Raw genomic sequence first — 18263 nt, 5'->3', positions numbered from 1 at the left:
GAAGTATGGACAAATATAGAATTAAAAATAGTTGAAAGTATGAGCTTTATGAGGCAGGTTATTACAAATTATGTTAACCCTACTGAAAGCAATGTATTATGGGATCGGTACATGAACTGGTCAACCTACTGCTTCACTTTTCTCAAGAATCTTTCACATGACGTTGTTATGGAAAAAGTTTATTCCCATATTCACTAAAGTTATGACTATGATTCTGGAGATAAAGAAGTATGTTGATAAGCCCTTAGCTAAGACTAATATTTTGGCACTCCTAGCACATGAACAAGTTCTACCTCAAATTGCAGCTGAAATTCTCTCTACTCTGCTCTTAGCAACTCAGTAAGATGTTGAAGAAACTTTTGGGATTCTCATTCCTAAGCAGAACTTGGTTGTTCCTTCCATTTCCATATTAACTTTTGGGACTGCTAAGAACTTGTATTCTTAACATGAAGTTGGATCAACTTCTAGGATTGCATTTTCTGAACCTCTTGCTTATGAGGTTGTTACTTCTGTGATTTTGAAGATTCTGGAAGGGATGAAGATATGGAACGAAGTTGTAAGGACCAAGTTGGATCGCCAAGAAGAAACCAATAATCAGATCCTAAACTTGCTATCAGCAATCCTTTCTAGACTTCCACCTCAACCATAAAATCTTGTTTAAACATTTTTTTTGTGACTCTGTCCTTTTGTTATCCTTTTGTTATCATTTATAAAAAGTTTGGTTCTCATTTACATATTCTTTTTTATCTATTAAAGGTATGATTTTGATTCATGTTTTCCCTTCTCGTCTAGACTTATTGGTTAATCTATTATGAATCAAAAATTTCTAAGTATTAATATAAGAGGAGCTTGCAAACCTCACTCTGTGAAGTTAAGCTAAGAAAATCTTGATGTCTAAAATTTAGGGGAGCTTACAAACTTAACTCTGATTTTTAGCAGATTAGTTGTTTTGGTAAAAAGTCAAAAAATTTCATCAAAATTATAATGTTTGTCATCATCAAAAAAGCGGAGATTGTTGGAGCAAATTTGATTCTACAACTATTCCTGAGTTTCGATGATAACAAAGTATAAAAGAGTAATTTTGTTCTCTAACAATTTGTTAAGTGTGCAAACTCTGAGCTTACACAAAGTAAAGTAAAGTTAAATTTGATCTAGAAATAATATGAATAAATATAGATCTAAATAATCCAAGATGTTGAACAATGTTGATCATATCAGACTTTGAACTCTGGTCCTAGTGAGACTCTGGATATAGAGACTTTGGACTCTAGTAAAAGAGACTCTGAACTCTGGATTTCATCTAAATCTAAATCAATTTTATCCTTGTAGAAGTTCTAAATATTATGTAAACTTTGGTTATCACCATTAAACACTTTTGAAGAAGACGCCTCTGATACACTCTGTGTCATCCTAACCTTATCTAGTCATCAGACTCTGATAGATTGTGAACTCTGAACATATGATCTATCACTCGTATGCAAAGATATTATTCTAGAGTATTTTAATGGATAGAGAGTTACTATATATTGTGATAATCAAATGTCAAATCAATAGTACTACTTTAAATGGTTATAAAAGATTTTCTTCCTTCTACCAGAGATTTACTATTATACATACCTACTCTACAACAAAACTTTACCTGAAAGAAAGATCCAATCATATCCTCTAAAAGATCTAATTCTTCCAATCTAAAAAGGTCAAAGGATTTATGTGAAAAAAACGACGATGATTGATGACCAATAAAGAAAAAGGCTTCCAAGCTAAAACTTCATAATGAAGAAGATCCATTAAAGAAAAACATCATCAAGTAAGAAAATATTGAAGAAACACTAAGTTTTATTTCAAATATTCTCAAGTGTATAAACTGCATTTCAGTGTGTTTAATCTACTTGTTAAGAAGCACTCTTGTAAACACAATCAAATTTATTAACAGTTGTTAATATCCTCGAGAGACTAAGTTTAGTCAGAATTCATAAGAAGTCATTGACAATTAGTCTTTAAGTTGTTTTCCTTGAGAGATTAAGGTATAATCATAATTTCTTAAGAAGTCTTAGACAGTTAGTGTTTGAGTTGTATAATCATTTTGATTATTGAATTAAGTCCTTATTGAGAAGGCAAAATCACTCAGGTTGGTGGACTGGAGGTAACTTTGTTAACATCGAACCAGGATAAAAATACTTGTGTTCATATCTTTATCGTTATCTTTGTTGTTTGATATATTGGATTGTAAAAGTTTTAAATTCAGAAATTCAACTCAAACCCTCATTTTTTGTGTTTCTTACACCTTCAAGTTTTACTTGAAGTGCATTGGACCTACTGTGAGGCTTAGATATAAGCTTCATAGTTACTTACTATATATTTTTATGTTGTAGTCATACACCACGAAATTTAGTTTTTGCCTCAACTGTCACGACACCACACGTCATATGCAAATATTATATGAGTTTATTAAATGGAACATTGTCTAACATAATTTCTCACTCAATTTAAACACATTGATATATCTTTCTTAATTCCTTTTTTTAACCATGTGACACATGTTATTATTTCATTACCATAACTCATTTATTTGTGTATATTTGTACTTGCATAAATAAGAAACACTTACACCCTTCAAAATTTATTTACGCAACCAATATCATCACTTTTTCGGGGTTTTTTTTCCTAATTATTGTAACATTCTCCAACACGAGATATAATTGAAAGGAATTTTGTACATTTTCAAATATTACTTTAAAAGCACACACCTAAAAAATTATAATTTTTGTATAATTTGTTTTAAAAAAACATGGATATCGAATGTACATTTCTAAAAACACTTTAGTTCTTTTTTTCTAAATGTAAATGTGAGAAATTTTCTCCATAAACAATACGAGACAATATGTAAATATGATAATTCCTGAATTAAAATACAAATATTTTTATTAACTAACCATAAATTAAATCAAATTTACATAGAAATAAATGTAATTAATAAAAAAGAACTCAATAGGTCTCCATGATACTAAACCAGCATAACAAGCCAAAAAACACTATGAATGGAATAAAGTTCAATCATAGAAGAACAGTAGATTGATTGACTAATCATCAACAAAGAAATCAACAACTTCATTATGGCAAAGAAGGGAAAAGAACAATTTCTTGCTCACACCTTTTGCATAGAAAAATATGAGGAACTTCTTCATCATTTGGAATTCTAACACATCTAGTGTGTTGCAAAATTTCACAAATATCACAAGACACCATTCTTTCACCATCATCTTCTTTAGTTCCACAAGTGCAATCCACAATTCCCTTATTTGGATTCCTTTCACATATGTGCTCAATCATGTCACTACCATGCCAACCTTCAAGAACAAGTTTTCCACCAACTTCAATCATTCCAAAAACCATTTCATTCCCTTTTGCATTCACCAAAATCTCATTTGGTTCCACTACAAAACCCCTTAACCCCCAATAGATTTCCCTAAAATTCCTTTCAACTTCTAGCTTTAAGTCATTAATTGTAGCACAACTTTTCAATGTGATACATTCATAAGGTGGCATTGGCATTGATATTTCATTGTTCAAATAATACTCATGATCATGCCCTACATTGTTAACATTCCTCAACAAAATTGTACAATAAAGATTAAATTTTCCTTCTGATCCTAATTCAACTTGCAAAGGTACCTCTCCATAGTCTTTGATTAGATACTTTGTGTCAAGAATTATTCTAGCTGCCAATGGTATAGCTGAAAGAAATTCCGACCCTATAATTGGTTTTGTATCAATAAGTATGTACTTGTACAAACAAATCATGTCCTTCATAAGTTGACCCTTTGTGATTTTGTACTTGTCCTTAACTTTATTACTACTACTCATAACCAACCCTTCATGACAAGGGTAAGCATTAGAAATGTCTTCTAAACAATACTCCAAAACTTTAGTAACCGGATTCAAGCTCCGGCGAACCAAATAGTTTCCAACAACATGGTTACCTAGCGACTTCAAAACAAAATCCAACAAACCAGTATCACCTATGTAAACGCGCGCTGCATCCCTAACTTCTTGTCTCGAAACCCATCTGAATTCCGTTCTTTTTAAGGCCTCAACGATAACCCTCGTCGCCATTTCAATCCTTTTAGGCGACCAACGACAATTTGTTTCGACTAAGGCATTTGTGTTGTACGAACCAATGCATGTTTCACGCGGAAGTCGTGACTTGAGCTCTAATATATAGTGAAATAAGTCACCAAGGGTTATAAGAGAGTGATCAGAAAGTGTTTGGTACCTTGAGAAGATTAATGGGATTTCATGATTGGAATTTGCAATGTGGTGTGTAAGTAAGTATAGGGGCATACTTCTTATTGCTTCTATGGCTTTTTGGTACATTGATTGTGTTACACCAAAGCATCCTCTACCAAACTTGTATCCCCAACGACCAAACCATGGCTCACTATATGCTATTCCATTCACAAGTCTCAATTCCATGCCTCTTTTTTGTGATGTATCATTCAAACTCACTTTCCTATCATGTTTGGTACATAGTAAGCAATTAGTTTTTGTTTAGTTATTTGACATAGTAGTTAAAGGGTCAAGATTCCATGCGATCACTAATGCACGTATTTACACAGCGGTGCATCAGTGACCGTTCGATCAATACCAAACAACAACAAAAGTTTGGATCAAACGGTCACTAATACACCGAATGCGTGCATATGTGACTACAGTGCATTCATAATTAAAAGTGTGTGGAACTGTACTAACCTTGCTTGCAATCCATTGCACAAACGATTCCAAAACTCCATGATTTGGTTGCCACCCAAATTAGAACCCATTTCCAAGCCATTGACACATAGCAAATGTCCAAATCCATTAGAGTGAAACACACCATGCATCATATGACCTTCTAATTCTATTAATTTTGACTTACCATTGTTCATTGTACCAACTGAATCACAACAATTTTCACAGCTTGTGCAGCTACTTAGTGCCTCCTTAGAAGGTAATAGAAAATGATACTTCTTATTGCAAATCAAATGGTTGCCCCAACCTAAATAAACCCCAATGAAATTTATGTAATCAAGATTATAAAAGTATTCAGCAAAAATAATATGTATTAGATATAAGAATTTAATTTGTTGATATTTTACAAATAATATTAAATTAATAAACATTACCAACATATTGACAATGGTTGCAATGGCGATTTATGGCTGCCTCAATTGATTCTTCAATCACAAACAACAAAACATGCAAAGGTGGATGATGATGCAGCTCAAGTTGAAAAGACCACATAGGCATTCCAATATTTACATTATTCTCCAAACTCGCATATTCAAGTAAAGCATTCACATTTTCGCGAAACGATGAACCATTAAACATAACCGGGTAACCTTGTTCTCCGAAATTCTTGAACCTGAAAACTCTCCCACATCTTTTCCTTCTCTTGTTACCAACAACAGCAACATTCAACATTGCACTAAGCTTTTTTTGAGGATGTTTCAAGAGTTTCTAACATGTTGGAACCAAAGAGAAGTGTTATATATAGATTTACGTTATGTTTTTATATAGTAACATGTACACTCACACACTTAGTGCCTTGAAATAAAATTGGACATGTTATAAAAGAGTTGCAATTTCTATTTGCATGATTTGTTTCAAAATTGGATTTCCTTGAAAATTTATCGTAGTAACCTACGAAATGGTTGGTGTTTTGATTTAAATTATAAGTACCATGCAATTATAGCCTCTTATGTTTTCCTACTAATTCTATGGTCAAATTTTTGAGTAGTTGATTCTTTTCTTGTGGGATTATAGGGAAATGCAACACCTCTTGTCTAACTACCGTTTTGGAACATAATTTTGTTAATTAAGTTGAACTTGCATTGTGCATTGGTTTGTGCAAAGAGATCTTAAAATTAATTAGTGTTAGATAAAAGTGATTGATTGTTATTATATGGCGTTTGTGCCAAGGGTGTTTTTCCTCTAGCATTTCTTGAGTCATGCTAACAAACAGCACTCTGCTTCTTTTATTATACTTTATGGATCTAGTTGTTAACTCTTCAACTTAATTGTAATTCAATTTGCAAGGTTGAGAAGAGAGGTTAGTGTATATAGATAGAGGTTGAGATGTTTTATTTTAACACTAGTATTGTTACATATATATATACCATATTTAAAATTTGAACCCAAGTCCAATAAATACATGTTGAAATTGTAATTTAACATTAAGCAAGTCTAACAAGTACAACCATAAGACCACATTAAAGAGGTTTGTGTGAGTTGACCTCACATCATATAAAGAAGACTAAAATATACTAGCAACATACTCACTGCCACAATCTTACATGGTTTCTGAGACTATTTAAATTCTAACCATTGAGAATAAATGTGATGAAATGAGTGTTTCTCTTTGCAATTAGCAATTGGAAAATATCAGTTCAGTATTTTTTTTTGGTACAAAGTTGGGTACAATTACAAAAGATCACATAACATGGTTTTTCTGTTGAAGGATGCAACATTCAATTCCACCAGGCAATTTCCTAGGCTAACTTGCTCCACTTCTTGACCTACTGTTCATATCTGTAACCGGTATAGTGAGTGGCGTAACACAAAATGGAACTTACTACTCTACACTAGTTCATCAATCTTCACATGCTGCATCCATATCCAATGTTGTACAATCTCAGCCCAACTAGCATTGCCTTGATGGTATGACGCAAGCGGCAATCAAATGATAAATATTTTCGTCGAAATCACATGCAGCCATGTATGTATACCAAGAACCCAGATCTGATCTACTATCAAGCATTACCTACCAACTCGTGTAGTTATATATCGTCCCTTTTCTAGGTCATAAATTGTCTTCAACTGAGGTTTCCTCCACCTAGATATAGACCATGCTGTAAACAACAGTATTATAAAAATTCCAACCAGTGTGAGGAGAGTGGGTGATTCATTGCTGAAAATGGAGGCAATCCAGTTATGGTTATGTGGATCTGAATCCGCTGTAGTTTGCAGAATAAAAGCTCCTAAAGCCCAGTCGAGCGGAATATTTCTCACCTGATTAGCAACTTTGATCCTGCCCAACAATGATTCTAATCAATTAAGATTCAACCAATAGGGACATAAATAAATCGACTTTAGAAAACCAAAAAACATATATGCAATCACAACCCCAGAAATGGACAAGTGAAAGTGCAGGCACACAAACATGAACCCAGAAAGATTGTTACCAAGTGAAGCTGGGAAAGTATACGCTTACAGGTCAAGTACAAAAAAGAGTCATCAAGGGACAAGCAGTAATTCCTCTCAGTTAACATATTTTGGATCGATGTTGCGAAATTCAGAGTTTACATAAAGATTGGGAGGACGTTGAAAATTTATAACTTGATGATTGTACACAAATTATAGATTCTACTTAATTACAAAATTATGCCTGTATATTTACATATGTATGAAAAGTCATATAGTGAAGAAAAATAGTATTTATTCACAATACTAAACTTATCTTAAATTGAATAATAGGTTAAAAGAGATATTCAAATATAATTTTGTATTTAAGTTTTTATCAATTAATTAAGTTAGAAGTAAACAATACTAAAAGGGGAATACTCACAATCACAACACAGAAAGGGATGTTTGGATAGCAGGAATGTGCAATCCCACGGGGTATACTCACAATCTTACCGACGACGTTCTGGTTGCATGATATTGCACTACAGAAAAACTAATGGTAACAAAGTCAGGTGATTCTAAATGTGGCAACTGAACTGAGAATTCCCTATAAGCCATATGGAAGACTAGATCCATCTAGACATCACACAAAAGTTCAGGAAAATTATGCTTACTACCAAAGATTTGGGAAAACTGCACATGATACCTACACCGACTTCCCTTAGGCTTTGTTTGGATATTTTAAAATGAACGGAACTGAGCAGAACAAAACAAGTTATTCATTATATTGTTTGGGTACTTTACGATGGAGCAGAACATATTTTACATTCCATTGTTTGGAAAGTGAATGGAATCAAATGAGCTATAACTTTTTTATTTCACATTTACCCTTATTTAAAAAACGCTACAACCATTGTCTTCAATTATAAACTCCATTTCTTATTCTCTTCCCTTTTTCTACCCCAAGCCTCACCCGCGAACTAACAGAACAGCTGGCCAATGTTGAAGCTTCCATCCATTTACCATATACCAACATAGCCATAAAATACTAACTGCTCCATTCAGGCACCAAAATAGCAACAAACTAAAACCTCCATTTAACCCATTGGAGCACCATCCTCTTTGATATCAAACAACAAAGCCTCAACGCGAATCAACAATTTTGTCAACTCCCAAAAATACCCAAAATGACTGAATTTATGAGACTCAGTCACTATCAGAGATACCCCTAGTGCACCATGATTAGCATGGACATGCCCCATAAACAATGACTTCCCGTGTATCAAACTGTAACTAACTGCTGGTGTACCATGACTAGCCTGGATGTGCATTTAGAGAATGCATTCCTTGCAACTAACTAAGTTGATTCAGTTAGTTTAACTGACAGAATCTGTGAGCCTGGCCCTCCTATATAAGGAGTAGCAACCCTCATTTGTAATCATTCAAGCAATGAATTGTGTTAGATTTGTGTGACACTAGTCGATTTAGTGCAGAGAATGAAGAGAATTCTTAAACTGAATTTCTCAGTTTTCTATATTATGAATTCTGTGCAATTTCACTGCGATTGATCTATTTATAGATCAGAGGATAGCTCAAGATTCTAACTAACTTCTGTTAGTAGTTTCGTGATTTTAAGGGATTAGTTTGGACATAAAGGGATACTGTACAACAGGTGTATAGAAGTTACAATACAGCAAAGCTAGTCTAACCCTATCTAGGATGGTTTTAACTAACCTATTGTTAGTTGCACTTCCTTTAATAAATAGAAATTCAGAAACTAAATATTCTCTGATAATCACCATCACTGATTCAACCACAAAAATAACTTTGTTAAGCCAACAGACAGCTATCAAGACAACAGGCTCTTCTTTTCAAGTTCTTCATTTAGGACAATGGAGGTATGGGGGCTCACCACTGAGGCTTGCAGAAGTAAGTTCCAACTACCAATACTGGCATTTGAGGCCAAAATGACACCAAGCTTCAACAAAGCGTTTGAATTGAATAGCCTTCCTCTTCCCAATAGAACTCCTGTTTAATGAACATCCCCTTCTACCACCTGACCCAGTTGCAATTCATCAACAGAAACCAACAAATCTTTACCTACAGTGTCGCAAGCAAGTTGGAAGCGCCTATTACTCTCCCTCAAGCCAGAGACTGCACAACAACCAATAATTACTCTACCCTTCAGACCAAAGCTAGTTGCACCAGCAACTTCCTTGAACCCTCATCTGTTCATCAACTTTCTTTCTATGGTTGGGTTTCATATGACTGGAGAGAACAGGTAGAGGGTTTCATTAGAGATTCAAGACGTGGGTACTATAGTTTTTTTCGGCACTGAATAGGTGTTCACAGAGGGTAATTGAGAAATTTCATATTTAATATATTTTACAAACAAATGAATCCGGTTCACATTATGAGTGCATTTGGTATCAATGTGTTTAGTTTAGTAGAAATAGATAAGAGGAAAAGAGGTGAGAGACAGAGCACATTCTCTGTTGCTTAGTATACAAAGAAATGGATAATATACAGATAAGACAGCAGGGCCTGCACCTATCTGTATTCTTTCTACTTCTGAGAAGCAATGCCTGGTTTGCAAATCCCAGGACTTGAGTTTGGATTTTTTTTTTCTTCTTTCTGTTTCCAACGTGTTGGCTTTGCTTAGTTTTAGTTTTTACCACTTAATTGTTTAATAAGATAAGTTAAAACAAAAATTAATTTATGAGGAGAAATTAAATTCAAATAATATAAAACTGTATGTTGTTTTTTATATCTTACCTCTTTATCTCTCTTTTATCAAACTTTGCTACCTATTTCTCTCCCCCACTTTCTTCTCACATCACAACCAAACATACCCGAATGGAGGCTAATGTGTCACGCATGCGTACAAGCAAGAAGGGTATCATGTATAATTATACCAAACTTTAGGAAGATATGGTACTTCGCCCTAAATTTGTTGTTTTTTGTGTAGGAATGGGACTGAGTGTTCCATGCAAATAAGGCAATAATATCTATTTCCACACTATGTAATCAAATATCTTAAAAGAAAAGTACGCGGGAATACCTATCATCATCCATACCAATCCCAAGACTGTCATGAAGCAGAGCAACAATGTAAGCAGAAGAGAAGCAATGTCGAAGTAAATCTTCCTCGTCGTGGGAGACATATTTTTTTTTTATCCTTAACCAATCCTCTCCACAGAATTTTTGCCCAGCAGTCATCAACTTGGAGAGATAAGCATGTGGCCCCAATCCAAAAAACTAATACAGCACCAAAGGATTAAGAATCAGTGTAAATGATGTACTCAATGAACTCAAATATAAGCAAAAATAAGTAAATACAAAGTCAGCCACCAAATTATCTTTTCTGTTTATTTAATTTTCTATGAGAACTTGTGTTTATTGAAGAGTATTTTTAAAATGATAACATAATGTTAAATATGGTGAAGTTAGTTTTTTTTCATATTAACATGGTGATGTTAGTTGGAATTTCTTTATATAGTCTACCAAACACGACTTCTTTTTTGGTTGTAATTGAGTCGAGAGGGTGGACTAATTATCAAAATAGCAATAGTAAAACTTATTGTGTTACATGCCAGTTGTTAACAAGGTTGTTAAAATCTAGTTTTACCTCATAAAATAATTTCGAGTTACATCACTTGTAAAACCGAATTTGGTTAAAACCGAAGTTAACCCGATTTCAAATAAACTCTCTGAAATCGAACAAAATCTAACACGGTTTTACCCAATTTTAACTAATTTTGAAGAAATTGACTCTTGTTCTTTTGGATAGATTTAATTTTTAACTACTTTAGAAACTTCTGAAACTCTTGTTTCTTTGGATATTTTTATGATTTGATGGGGTAATTTATGTAGTTTGAGACAATTTTATGAACACAACACTTTCTTATGGTAATTTGATATATTTTTGTTTTATAATTAAGTCGAAATTTTGAATTATTGAAGAATTTCTAGTACTGTATAAGTATGTATGCCATGTATATAATAATTTTACAAAAATCGATTCTACAAAGGCAAATCAAGTTGTCATAAAAAATCGAGTTTGACAACCTTGGTTGTTAAAGAAATAATAGAGTTGTGGATTATGATACTTCAATATCATCTCAAATGCATCTATTTTTAGGGTAACAAAAATGCACAATCATACTAGACAGTAGATCAAAGACGAGAAAACAGCAAATGAAGCTTAAAATATATCAAGCATAAAAAGAACCTTTGATGTGTGAAAGAAATTTTCTGTAGCCAAAAATTTCCCCTGAAGCTTAGGTATAAAAGTCGATCCTATGTCACAATGCTGATAAGAACACGACTCTGCAAAATTAAAAATGAAATGACCCAGCATTAGACAAAATCAACAATGAGGAAAATCTCAATAAAAGGGAATCTAACAATACAAAATTAGTAAAAGTGAATACAACCTTTCCCCTTTTGTAATAGGGTCAATGCTGCAGACCTGCACGCAGAAAAGTTTCCCCTTGACTGAACAGTGGGCTGATATTCGCTTTCTTCACTATGTGAGCTAGGCGAGGACTTCCACGAATCCACATTATAAGAGTACCCTGCCGGAGTACAAGGATCTATGTGCAACCCATCCTTAATATATTGAGAAGCTGCACTGAGGAGAATAAAGAATCAATACCAAATCATTTTAATATCTGAAGAGATCATGTGATTATGGTGCAAGCCTGTAATTAATGGTTAAAAAAGAGAAGGATGCCTCCTAGTGAAAAAATTGACAAAAAAAAAACGAGACATAGTAAGAACTAAAGGAGCACATATAGTCATCAAATACATAAACAAATTTTTGCCAAAATTATGTAGATAAATTTAACATTCTGTAGAAAAGTTTTACTGTTCACCAATGTAGACAAAGAAAGTACTTCACATAAAAGTATAAGAGCACGTCACAATTGTTCACCCCTATAAACTTTGAAAAACTCACAACATCTGAATAAGAACTATGCTACAATGTTTCAATACTATTTTATCCAGAATAACTTTAATTGTAAATAGAATATTGTTATTTAACTTTTTATATATTTCATGGTAAAAAAACTAATAATTCTTTTAAGAGTTATTTAATGGTTTGAAACTGCAAAATCAAGCATAAATTATAAGAACAATACAGCAGGTCTCTTAAATTCAGCGAGTGTAATTACCCAGGTTTGAATCTCCTGATATAAGTGCTTCTCTCCATGAGTCATGAGCAACATTCTGCAAAATGAATAACAACCAGTAAGTATCAAATACTGTGGTGTCATTCGAGATCTGGAAGGCATGATTAGCCATATGACTCGAAAGAGAATCACATTGAAATAAAAGAAACCAATAAGAACTAATGACCTTATGGTATGGGTAGGATATTAAAGCAATAAAAGTGTGAACATTACCATCCCCACTTATAAGTAACAACATCAAAACACATGTTTCATAAGTTGTAATTACTTTCCAGTGGAAAGTCATTGGTAACTTGTGATTAATAATGAGCCTTAAGAACATACTCAACAGAGAAAATAGATTGATAATCACCAGGCCAAAATGAAGCAAGCTGTGGCTGTAAAGGCTGTAAGTGATATTCCCAAATTTAACAGTGCGTGAGAACAAAGGCAGCATTGCTTCTCTTGATACGAAGGTTACCTAAAATAAGAGTAAGGTAGAAATTCATTTGTCATGCTTCCAAATATGTAGATCTTTATCTAAAATATAGACTTCAAAATTAAAACTCCTTAAGCAATTGCGCTCAAATTGTGAATAATTACGTATTGATATAACTTGGATATAACCAAAATGAAATTTTTTATCATAAGTAATCAGGAAAAAATGAAGTCGTACCTGAGCAGAAGCACCACCAAGTTCGATAATCCCAGTTGTCTCCAACGGATCACCTCCAAGAGTTCCCAGTGCATAATTAGCAACAACCCAGGCATACACTCCTTCATCAGAACCTGTAAAACCAAAACAGAATAACAAGTTAAAAACAGTTACATAATTAAACCAGATCACCAATTATTGCAAACACTGTGACGGAGCATAAAACTACTAAAAAAATTAATGAAGGAGAAAATAAAAGAAGCATCACATCTACGTCATGATGCTGCTGACAGCAAAAATATTGGCATGACAACAAGCCAAACTGTGATTGAAAAAAAATGTGAAAGACATGATAGACAACTAGGTTCACTACATTGTAAATCCTTGAAGTATCCACAAGCATTCTCTTTCGTTATTCAATCTTATGCAAATATATTTTCTTCATCCACTTTGTCAAAACAACATTCCATTTGGCCATTCTCCCTCTCTGCCTTTTACATTCTTCCTTCTTAAAAACAAACGGCCCCATTCTTCAAACCCAAGGCTAGCATATATCATACTACAAATAATGTTGTAAATTGTATTATCAATTATCACCTGCCAGCATGAGAATCCTGCTTCTTGCCAAAAAAACTAACAAAGCCCCATTTCATAAACACCACCAACAATACACTTAATCCCTCTAATCTCGAATATAAACAAAAACGTTCCTAGTAGCCTCACATATAATTTATGAACAAATTTAACTGCTTTCACAGTTTCACTCTATTTAGTAATATCATTCCTAACATACCTCTCAATTAACCTACCTTTAAGTTTTCAATGAATCTTTAATTCCCACAGAATAAGTTCAAATGAAGGACGCTAATTTTTATGAGATTAAGAAGATTAACTCCACTAAACTAAAATCCTTAACAAGTGTAAAATTAGTGACTTTTGCTTATATTCAACATGGAAAAGAGTATTTCAAATGCACAAAAACCTCTCATTTTCAAAATTTCACAACCAATTCATTCACCTAAACAACTAAATAACATATAGTAAGCAAATTCAACTTCACCATGATTGGTATAAAAAACAGAACCTGTTATAACAGAAGCCCAATCATCACTAAACTTGAATCCAGAAGAACGCAAAACACTCCTACAAGACTCTAGAATAGTCCGCTGCACTTCAACATCCAGCATCCTCATCCCAGCAGTAGCCATAAGCCGAATCTCCGTCTCCCTCCACCTCTCCTTGGGGATCCGATGTTTCGCAAACTCCACCAGCTCCGACAGCGAACTACCCGCTCCGTCTGGATCCTCCGCAAACGACGATAAACCTGGATTCACTCTCATCGAAACCACACCCTTTTTCCCAAAATCCAACGCGTTTGTAACCCTATACTTAAACACATGAACCCTAGTTCCCGTGCTTCCACCGTCGACGATTATAGTGTAACGGAAACTGGTTCTGGCTCCCGATGATGAGGAAGAGAAGAAGGTGTAGTATGAAACGATGAGGAGGAACGAGAAGAAGAGAGGACCGATGAACGTGGTCTTGAAACAGAGACACTTTGAACTGTAGTTGCTATTGCTGTTGCGAGCGAAGAGATTGGTGGAGCGGACTTGGATCCGTTTCACGGTTGGATCCATTTGGTTTGGATTTGAGCCGACCCGATTGCGAGCATTCAATCGTCGCATCAAATGGAATTCGGAAGACGGAGGAGGAAGGAGGAATTGTTAACCATATCAAGGGGTGGAGGTGTGCCGGAGATGTTGGCGGCGGTGGTAGCTCTGACCTCTCTCCAGGCGCAGACGGAGAGAGAGAGAGAGGAGAGAAATTTGCGGAGTGGGAGAGACAGAATTAACGCGTGTTTGTTATTTTAAATTTCGGTAGTTAAATTGTTTTAGGTAAAAAAAACCGTAAGTAGCTGTATAATATATTACCCGAGCCATATATATTAGAAAAAGGAAAATCTTATTTATCAATTTCAAAATGGAGTAAAATTATTCATAAAATAAAGGGTATTAAAAAGTTTTAAATTTTGAATTATTAAATATATAACCGTGATAAAATTAAATGTAATAGAAGGTAATCCTTAAATTTTTGGGAAAGAAAGAGAAGTTGCTACTATATTATATTATATTTGTTTTGATTGGATTAAAGATTCAGTTAGATTAATTTAAATGTCAAATTGTTATATGAAAGTAGGGTTTGGTCGTTGTCTTAACTATTAATGTTTAATATTTATTTATTATTGATGTTCATCCACTTGTTAGATATTTTTAAATCTTAGTTTACGAGGAGAAGATTTTGCTTACTCTTCTATTAGACTTCACACTAATTATAACACTTAAACTTAGATCATTGGAAGAAAAGATAGTTATTACTCTTCTGTTAGGTTTGAGAGAGACTTTTGTAATCAAAATTAGCTAGATAATTTAGAACACAGTCAATTACTCCACTTTGATTAAAAATCAGTCAGACCATTACCATATTCTTCTCCATTGTGATAAAGGTAGGTTTGATTCGTCTAGATCATTCGATTTTTGAAGGTTTGGAATTTGGAAGATAGATGCAGATTATTGATTATTGATAATTAGAATATTGGTGTGGTTAGTTGCCCTATGTTTGCTTTATCTGCTAAATTGAAATCTCTTAAACTTATTCTTTATGTAGTGTTATATTTGTGAGAGTCTCAAATACGGGTGATGTTAGGGCCCTCGTCTAATGAGGCATCACCCTGGTACTACCCTTATAAAGCATGGGATCTTGTCTTCAGGACATATTGTAAGACCCCAATTTTGGCCCTAAGATCCCTCATGGCCCATATCATATCATATCATGGCCTCAAGGATCATTGCATGCCCTAGCTTCCCTCCTAGTGGGTAGGTTGCTTTGTGAGTGTGGTTCTTGATCACCAAGCATGTCTTGCATTTGTATATCTTTGCTTTTCATATGTTTACTAACCAAAAAGTACAAAAATATTGTCATCTAACCATGTTGCTTGCAGCTGAAGCAATCATCAGCCAATTAGGTCAAATCAGTCAAAATCAGTCATTGCAGTGGATGGTGGCCATTCTTGCAGAATTTGGGCACCATGATCAATAATCAAGAGTTCATATAACTTGGGACATCATTTGGAATCAAGATATCAAGGAATTAGGGTTTGGAATTCATCAGAAGGTGCTTCGGTCATCCAAAACCCTAGAAAGTCAAACTTGGTCAACTGTCCATTTAATCAGTGATTTGGTGATGGGATTTGGTCTGAGAGGTCTCATTCATGCCTATACAAGCTTCATATATCATGTCAAGCACCCACAGTGAAGAAAATAAAGTCAGACAAGAAATTTCCAGAAATAGAAAGTTGACCTGTAATTCAAATTTGCCAAAAATGGAAACTTCTTGATCTTAAACTTACATCATGATACAAGCTTCAAATGAATTTTTGCCCAACATGAAAGTTGAAGATCTTGTTCTCCCATTTCCAAAAAGTCCAAGAACACTCAATTCCCATGTATGGTTGGCAAGTTATGATCAATTCAATCTCAAAAATTTGTGAACTTCAAAAGGCCATATCTCTCAAACCATTTGGCCAAATTTGGTAGGGTTTTTTCCTACAAGTCACATTTAACCCCCTCTTTCAAAAATGTCATCCTCATGCACCAAAACATCACCATTCAAAATGGCCTTTTTGAACTTGCTTTAATTAATTTCAAGTGAGGTTGAATTTTGACTTTTCAAAATAATCATTTTTAAACCATTTTGCCAATTGGAAACATTCAGAAATGTGGTTTGTGACATGTTGGAAGGCCCAAATTCGTGCACCAGCCACTACACCTCCACATGTGAACCAAAACCACCAATTAGCAAAAACTTACCATTAATCAAATTGTGTTTAGCTCTTACTAATGCAACCTTAAACAAAAGTATTTAAGCACATTTTCTGTCATTCTAAACCCTAGCTAGCAGCCCACATTCTAACACAGAAAAACTCTCTCTCAAAAAATCTCATTTCTCCATCTTTTGAATTTCTGTTGAAAAATTCCAAAGAACCACGAGCTAGCTTTGTTGCTTTGTCATCTACCATCAATCTTGAGCTTGTTTGGAGCCCTGTTTCCTAGCTGTAACGCCATTTTCATCAGCTGCTACTTCAATACTCATCCATGGCAAATTTCGATTTAAGCTGGATTTGAGTTTGTTGAGCTAAAATTCTTCAAGTATCCATCAATACCAACTACAAGCTTCATCTGTTTCACCTCAAAACCACCAAAACAACATTGTTTCACTTTCTTCTTCAAAAACAAGTACCATTAGTTGCTTAGTTCTTTGAACTTGCTTTGCTTTGCTTTATAGCAATTTGCATTGAGGTATAATCCCTTTTCTTCATGTAGTCTGGAAGACCTGGCCTGTTATTTGGCCAGGCAACTGTCTGAAGTCCTCCTTAAGAGGCAATGCTTGTGTGTGTTTACTTTTGTCCCAAGCAGGAAAAGTCCTTCAAATAAGGCAATTGGTGGATATAAGAGATAAGCAACCTATCTCCTACTATTCTGTGAGTCTTCTCCTTGCTCCCATTACATGGTTGTAGCATTGAGATCCAAACCCAAGATCTATAGAGTCTAATATGTGGAGAGAGTTCCTACTTTCTGAACTCCCACATCTTCTGATATTCAAATGCTCTCCCTGACCAGGGATAAGAGCAATGAGGCACACCCCTCATATCCTTTCATCTGCTTCACCTTAGCCCCTCAATGGCAAGGTTAAGAGCACCTTTGACCCTATTCCAGTTGGCTTCAATGCCTGACCCTTTTGTATGAGCCTCCTTGTTTGGTTATAGTGTGTGCTGATTGACTTCATTGATTGATTGTTCTCTTCATATGCACATGTTTGCTTGTATACTCTATGCATTTATCATCATTAATTGCTCATTATTGCATGATCATCTCATTTGTCTTTGTGACATCATATCATTGTTGATTTCCCCATTGAGAACAACTGTAAGACCATTCCTTTGGCCATTGTTTCTATGATATGGAAGTGAGTATAAGACCATTTCATTGGCCATTCATCTTATCTTTGCTTGATGCATTTGATTGTATGTGAGGATGCAATTGTAAGTCCTTGTAAGTTGGCATTTGCTTTCCTATGATCATAAGTTGCTTTGTTTGATTCTATGTGAGGGTACAATTGTAAGTCCGTGTAATTTGGCATTTGTATTCCTAGGACCATACTGTGGAGATTAGAGTAAGCCCAGACAGATTGGCATCTGACATCCATTGTTTTGCATT

The 18263-nt window shown here is 34.4% G+C and overlaps 2 protein-coding genes across 2 annotated transcripts; both read right to left on the bottom strand.

Annotated features, from left to right (window-relative positions):
- Window positions 1-2997: 2997 nt before the first annotated feature.
- LOC127121428 (PHD finger protein MALE STERILITY 1) lies at window positions 2998-5494 on the bottom strand. Its single transcript, XM_051051923.1, has 3 exons — window positions 5163-5494; window positions 4750-5035; window positions 2998-4510 (listed from the first exon to the last, which is right to left on the bottom strand). Exons 1-3 carry the CDS (start codon window positions 5458-5460, stop codon window positions 3112-3114), a joined length of 1983 nt encoding a protein of 660 aa, XP_050907880.1. The 5' UTR covers window positions 5461-5494; the 3' UTR covers window positions 2998-3111.
- An 882-nt stretch (window positions 5495-6376) lies between these two features.
- Window positions 6377-14875, bottom strand: LOC127119515 (probable apyrase 6). The gene is made up of 8 exons (XM_051049756.1): window positions 14075-14875; window positions 13012-13124; window positions 12709-12816; window positions 12339-12393; window positions 11598-11789; window positions 11393-11490; window positions 10223-10419; window positions 6377-7066 (listed from the first exon to the last, which is right to left on the bottom strand). The coding sequence occupies exons 1-8, from the start codon at window positions 14673-14675 to the stop codon at window positions 6796-6798; spliced, it is 1635 nt and encodes a 544-aa protein (XP_050905713.1). The 5' UTR covers window positions 14676-14875; the 3' UTR covers window positions 6377-6795.
- Between the last annotated feature and the right edge of the window lie 3388 nt (window positions 14876-18263).

This window comes from Lathyrus oleraceus, chromosome 2, assembly GCF_024323335.1.
Source record: "Lathyrus oleraceus cultivar Zhongwan6 chromosome 2, CAAS_Psat_ZW6_1.0, whole genome shotgun sequence".
In the NCBI taxonomy this organism is placed as follows: Eukaryota; Viridiplantae; Streptophyta; class Magnoliopsida; order Fabales; family Fabaceae; genus Lathyrus; species Lathyrus oleraceus.
The sequence above is the reverse complement of the archived record's forward strand: the minus strand, read 5'-3'. Positions and strand labels throughout refer to the sequence as shown.

Bases quoted from the DNA above. Each gene is read 5' to 3' on its own strand.
- LOC127121428 (XM_051051923.1), bottom strand. From the start codon at position 5,460: ATGTTGAATGTTGCTGTTGTTGGTAACAAGAGAAGGAAAAGATGTGGG. The intron at 5,036-5,162 runs GTAATGTTTATT...GGGTTTATTTAG, and splicing joins CAACCATTGTCAATATGTTG to GTTGGGGCAACCATTTGATT. The intron at 4,511-4,749 runs GTTAGTACAGTT...CAAACATGATAG, and splicing joins TGCAATGGATTGCAAGCAAG to GAAAGTGAGTTTGAATGATA.
- LOC127119515 (XM_051049756.1), bottom strand. From the start codon at position 14,675: ATGCGACGATTGAATGCTCGCAATCGGGTCGGCTCAAATCCAAACCAA. The intron at 12,394-12,708 runs GTGATTATCAAT...TTCATTTTGCAG, and splicing joins GCTTGCTTCATTTTGGCCTG to AATGTTGCTCATGACTCATG. The intron at 11,491-11,597 runs GTTGTATTCACT...TTAATTTTGCAG, and splicing joins CCTATTACAAAAGGGGAAAG to AGTCGTGTTCTTATCAGCAT.